The sequence below is a fragment of the Clupea harengus genome, chromosome 8, assembly GCF_900700415.2.
Source record: "Clupea harengus chromosome 8, Ch_v2.0.2, whole genome shotgun sequence".
Taxonomy (NCBI): domain Eukaryota; kingdom Metazoa; phylum Chordata; class Actinopteri; order Clupeiformes; family Clupeidae; genus Clupea; species Clupea harengus.
In genome coordinates this window covers 17,913,369-17,919,833 of record NC_045159.1, presented here as the reverse complement: position 1 = coordinate 17,919,833, position 6,465 = coordinate 17,913,369, and the positions used below count along the sequence as shown (strand labels likewise).

At 41.7% G+C, this 6,465-nt stretch overlaps 1 protein-coding gene across 1 annotated transcript; it reads right to left on the bottom strand.

The window, feature by feature from the left end:
• Positions 1-1,912: 1,912 nt before the first annotated feature.
• Positions 1,913-5,061, bottom strand: LOC105900336 (forkhead box protein O1-B-like). The gene has a single exon (XM_031572818.2). The coding sequence runs from the start codon at positions 3,972-3,974 to the stop codon at positions 3,318-3,320; it is 657 nt and encodes a 218-aa protein (XP_031428678.1). The 5' UTR covers positions 3,975-5,061; the 3' UTR covers positions 1,913-3,317.
• Between the last annotated feature and the right edge of the window lie 1,404 nt (positions 5,062-6,465).

Genomic DNA, 6,465 nt, shown 5'->3' with positions numbered 1-6,465 from the left:
TTATACTGCTGACTAATGATAACGTGCTATACATCACAACAAGAAACACACATCTATTAAGCCAATGGCATTGAATCTGACCATGAATCTCACTTTATATCCCAACTCCCAGGCCATAATATCTACTTATGGAGCTGGCATCTAATGCTCTAATGAATCTCATTTAATCCATTACACTTTTTGTCAAATTCAGCAAATTGCTCCTCATGGTCCTCTAGCTGTCTGCTCTATGTGTGCACTTAAGAAAAACAAACAAGGAAAAACCACACAGCCCTAGACTGCTTTGAGGCCCTACTATGAGGCCCTACTATGAGGCCATTATATCTTCTCATGGACTTTGCATCTAAACCCAGTCCATAATATCATCCCCCTTCGGTCTATATCAGCCTGTTCGCCGTACATCAGTCTATATCTACAACCAGACTCCACGGGGCCCTAATTTCATTGACGGGCAATGAGCCACGCAACGAGCAATGAGCAAAGTCCGTTGGGCCAGAACTAAAGCGATCGCGTGGCGTAAGGGATCATTGTGTTGACCCACCCATGTTTGCGCCTGGGATCTTGCTCACGGTATTAAATTAGCAAAATGTTTTTTTTTGTCAAGTTATTAAATTAGCATGTGGCTAATGTGTGGCGGACTTTGCCTGTCGCCTTGCCCGCTGCCTGGTCAATGAAAGTAGGGCCTCGTGTCTCTGACCCTGGGCTGCTCCGAGGCCTTGCTGTGAGTTTGAGCGGCGCTGTGTTTGGGTAGAGAGGAGCTGGAGGCATGCGAGCGAGCCGGCGGGCGGGCGGGAGGAAGTGAGAGCAGAGCTCAGGAATGGAGGATGTGTGACGCTTTTCCCCACAGCCCCCCTGGCCCCACCCATGGGCTCCACAATGATGGAGGTGTTTGGTGTCACCTCCTGTTATTGTCAAGCTGACCAGGAACATTTAATGGACATACAGTTGGGTCTAAATATAGTGTGTGTGTGTGTGTGTTTTTGTGTTTCCATGTGTGCGTGTGTCTCTCTCTCCCTGTGTTTGTGTGTCTATGGGTGTGTGTGTGTGTGTGTGTGTGTGTGTGTCTACAGTGTGGCACATTCCCTGAGAATTCCTATGTCTAACTGACGCACATTGACACTGTTGTGGTATTTGTTGAGCCGTTTGGATTGAAGTAGGCGAAATTCCTGAAATACCTGAAAAACCACAAAACCAACCAAATCAATACGACTGATCAGAGTGCAAACAAATCAGAGCCCAAAGACGAAAGCAAAGGTTTATCTTTTTGAGACTATTTGAATGTGATATTGTCACACAACACCCTTTACCAGAGTAATAACATGCGGATTTGTCTCCATTCCTTCCAGTTTTGGTAAGGTTTCGAAAATCTATAAAAAATTTATCTAGCTGCCTTCAGTAGGATACCGCATTTGAACAAGCAAAGGAGTGCCCTCCCCTGAATATCCTGTGGCCTTTGATGCCACCAGGAGTGGTAAATCAGAGCAGGAAAGGAAACAGCACTCAGAAGCTTAAAGTTTAAAGCATTTCCTACCTCTGCATGGGATCAGAGAAGAACAAACACATGCCCGCAGTAGTACATGCTTACAAACATGTCTGATCTTTTTTACCACTATGTAGAAGTCAGAAACCATCTTTGCACAGGCCAAATCACACCCCCACCCCCCCTACTATTACCACTACTACTACTGCTGCTGCTACTACTACTATTACCACTACTACTACTACTATTACCACTACTACTACTGCTGCTGCTACTACTACTATTACTACTACTACTACTATAACCACTACTTCTACTACTGCTATTACCACTATTACTATTACTGCTATTACCACTACAACTGCTTCTACTACTACTACTACTATTAGTACTACTACTATTACTACTAATGCTATTACTACTACTGCTACTTCTATTACTACTACTACTGCTGCTACTACTATGGCTGCTGCTGCTGATGCCACTAAAACTCTCCATGCAAGTCCTGAGGGAATCAAGAAAAGAGTAAATGTATGCAGTAAAGACTCTGCACCCCCACCGTTATTAATCATATCCTAGGGTGATACTGGGGCCAAAGTAGACACCTATGTTGCTTAGTATAAGTCCTGACTGTGCATGGCGTCTGACTCTGACATGGCACCGTACTCTATTGTATGTGATGTTGTATTACATTATAATGTAGCATTAGGCCTATGTTGCCTATAGGAAGAACTGAGTGTGCGCATGTGGGACTGTGAGTGATAGTTACCTCAAAATATAGCATATTCATTCCTATGATGGGCGATTCTTAAAATGACAAGAACCGACAGACACTATGTGTCTCCAACTTATTTATATATATATATATTGAAGTTGAACTGCCATAACCAGCCTGTGTAGTTTACTTTGCCAAGGGATTTCTACTTCAGGGGACACTTGTAATGACAGCAGATTCTCTTGTTTGCTCTGGAGTTAACCAGTCAGAACGAGTGTCTACTCGTGAGGCCACCGGCCTGTTTGTGGGCATGAGAGTGTGACAGAGAGCGAGAGAGAGAGACCCGCACAGGGGAAGGAGCATCTGTGGAGGAAATCTATTTCAGAAGTTCAAAGCTCCACGGGGTTACGGGGTTCGTCGGATGACACTGAACCTGCGGTTAAACATTTGCACAGCCACCTCTCAAAACTCTCCCCCGGGGAGCAGGATTGTATAGCGCTCCATAACACACTGGAATACGTGTTCGTGAAATGAACATCTGTAGATTACCACCGCTATAATGATTATAACACGTTTAAGGGCGTTTGTTAAGACACATATTAACATAGTAATTCGAATTGATATTATTATTACAAAAAAAAAAACCTTATCATTCTTAAACATCAAAAGAAAGGGATGTTCTGCCCTCTAAACAATGATAAACATGCCTACTGCAACTGATTTGTTGTTGGAAGACTAAAATCAGTTGAATAATCAGATAGATATTCCTGTTGCTACATGACAACCAAAGGGCCTCTTCTTTACCATTACCGTCACAGGTCATAGGCCACTGAAATGGGACCACGAGCCATGACAGCCTGACTGACCTAAATGATTTCTGAGCTTCCCACAGGTTGTTGTATCTTGCCTCCAGCTTCATCGTGTTGACAAACAGCCCTTACATTTGTAACATACACATGCATGTATGCGCGCGCGCACACACACACACACACACACACACACACGTATGCTTACACACATACACATACACACACTAGCGTGCATTCTTTCCATAGACTGTAGTTCTTTCATCGCTTTGCATTGTAGCTTCATTAGATGCATGCTATCAAAACACATTTCCCGTCACTGACGACTAAATATGCAAGATGCTTTAGAAGTTACTAAAACATAACGCCCCACCATTTGAGCGATATGACACATCTTTACCTTCCATCCGGCAGAACTGTTGCTGTCTCCCTTGTCCTTAAAGTAAGGCACACTTTGCACCATCCAGTCATAAATCTGAGACAAGGTGAGCCGCTTCTCAGGGGAGCTCTCGATTGCTTTGCTGATGAGGTCGGCATATGACATATTACCCCAGGCATTCCGTCTGGAAGAAGTGCCCTTCTTCTGGAACGGGGCCGCTATGGAGCTCGATCCATTTGCTGGCGAAAGTGGGGGCACCTGTTGCTGCCGGGGTAGTTGTGGACTCGACGGATGCTGCAGCAGCCGTTGGTGTTGCTGAGTGAGACGATGACAGCAATTCTCCAGGAAATCACTGCACAAAACTATTGTTTTTCTGTCGGTGACATCCTCTGTTTCTTCCAGCAAACTTTGGTTGCCGATATAATCAACACTGTTGCCCGGCTCGTGTTTAACCGAAGACGCAGGCGAAGATGTGTTTGAGCTGTCCGGTTCGTTGGACTCGGGTCGAGGTAACGGCCAAGTACACGACCGTGGTCGGGAGAGAGGTTCGAAATCCGGATCAATATCAATCAGTTCCTGTGATGACTCTGCCATATCCCACCAAAAAACAAAGTGAGTCTACTGGACCCACAAACTCTCACGGAGGAGATTTAGACTATATCGCAGACATAACAAGCCTCACCTTCAGACGAATGAAAAAAAAAATCTAAAAAGATAAGACAGCCGTCAAGACAGTGGGTATCAACCACTAACACGTTTCCTCAAAGCTCCGGCTCTTTGGTACATGTCTGCAAAACTAGGCTACTTAAGTTGCTGCACTCATGTAACCTGTCACAGGGCACATCTGAAAACAACGCTCACTCTGTAACGTTAGTCCAGCGTTTCACACACTTATGAGTTTGGAACGCCCACAGGCTGACTGACAGCCATTTACCACCAGTGAAAACCCTTGCATAACTTTAGTTGATAATTATTACTGGCTATTTATTTTTTAGTAAATTATTTATTTTTTATTTTTTATTTTTGTAGTCTTCGCTCTGCAACCTTCAGCGCCATTATTAGGAAAAAATACTATCCAAGGCTCAGAGTAAAAACTAATTACAAATAATGGTGGTTACATAATGATACATGATACAAATTAAGTATGTAGAAAACGTTTAGCCAACCTTCCTCAATAGGCACAGTTATCAACATTGTGTTTAACAGTGAAATTGACTGCTCTTTTTGTGATGGATTTTTGCCAATCATCAAATGTTATGTGTCAACTCTGAGTCCTTACAGATCTGCCTGAGTAGACCTGCCTCAGTAATAGTGTTCGATCAATAATACATCTATTGAACTAGATAAATAGTTGGGTCTTCTTACAGAGTTTTGGAATGCATCCATAACGGAAATATTTAGTTTGTTTTGTAGTAGCACACAATCACACACAATGTCAGCAGATTAAATAATTTGGCTCCACACAGTGGACAGAAGTTGCAGACATCATTTCAGAGCATGAATACCTCACTTCCTCTGATGCAGGGTCGCATTTCTAACAATTCTGCATGCTTCTTCTGGTGTAGGATCAACTTCACTGTCTAGATTGATGCCACAGTATTTAGTTATTTTCGCTGGTATTTGGAAAAAAGGTGGAATAAATATGTTGGAGAAATCCCAAATATTAGAGCCATGGGGGGCCTAATATTCTCTATGTTTGCTCTATGATTTAGTAAATGAATGTTGTCTGTTTGCATATGTTTTATTGTATTTTTTTCCATAATAATTTTTAATTAATGTAAAGCTTCTTTGAGTTCCCTGGAAAGTGCTCCAAAAATAAAAGATATTATTATAATAATTATTAGGTTTGCCCTAAAGACAGTATTTAGATTTAGCTGGTGTTTGGGCCGAGGATAAAGGCCTCATCCCATATTTGTTCTGAGTTGACTAGCATTCATAATGACCATTGAGTCGGCGCAACGCAACTCTTGCAATCTCTTTTTATTGTAGGCTAAGTACGTCACATAGGATGTGTCTGGTCTTGTAAAAAACTGTATCTCTAAAGCAGTGCACTGCTAAGTCTTCCAGCAGTGGCTGATAGCTGCATTACATGTAGTGTATTTTATAGGTCAACTGCTCTCTCTACAGGCTGGCAGGGGTACTGTAAGTACTGTAGTGAATAAACTAGGTGTTTTTTTTTGTCTTCGCTACCGATGGAAATTTTCCAGATAAACAAGTTAATCTCTCCACTGTTGAACATCAGGATGACCTGACCTCACACCGAAAGTTTTCAAAACTGCAGCGAGTTGTATAATTCTGATGCCCAATGTAATGATGTCAAAATTCCAAAACACAGCTTTATATGAATGGAAATGTGTTAAATAAATGCACATTTATGTGTGTTGTTGGGGACACATTGGCTTGAGAAGTAGCAAGTACATTATAAATACATAAATAAATAATAATAATATTCTGGCTTTTAATGATAAACCTTATGTTTATCATTATCTCATATATTGTACAGATATCTGGGTTTGAAGAAGCAATGATTATATACTATATTAGTTATACTGTATACACACACATACATTTAATTACATAGATCAGTTGCTATTGCTAAATTAAATAGCTCACTTGCTAAAAAAGCCGTAGAGCTTACAAACTGAGCTGATGATCTGCCTTAGCAGATGGTATGGCAGTGTTTCTAAAGACCCAACAGCTGATTCAACCGGCTTCAGAAAAAGGTACCTTCTCTGGGGGCACCAGACTTAGTTTATTTTTATCCATATTTAGATCTGTGGTGTACCTGCATTTCTTGTGACAACACTGCCCTTTGTCATATTGGGCTGCATGTTCTAGTGCTGGACAACAGCCCAATGAGTCTGGACGGATGTTAAGCTTCTTCATTTTGGGAGAAGGAGGGAGAGGGCTTGTGTTATCCAAACTCTGAAGTCAGAACTCTTAATAAACATACGAATTAACAATGAGGAAAATACAATGATATCTGTATCTAATAATATGTTATGATGTTGCAACAGTCAGTATTGATACAGTGATAGTGAATGATGGTGAACCTTAGTAAATAGTAAATCTTCACTATAGTAAT

Coding starts and splice junctions, on each gene's coding strand:
- LOC105900336 (XM_031572818.2), bottom strand. CDS start 3,974: ATGGCAGAGTCATCACAGGAACTGATTGATATTGATCCGGATTTCGAA.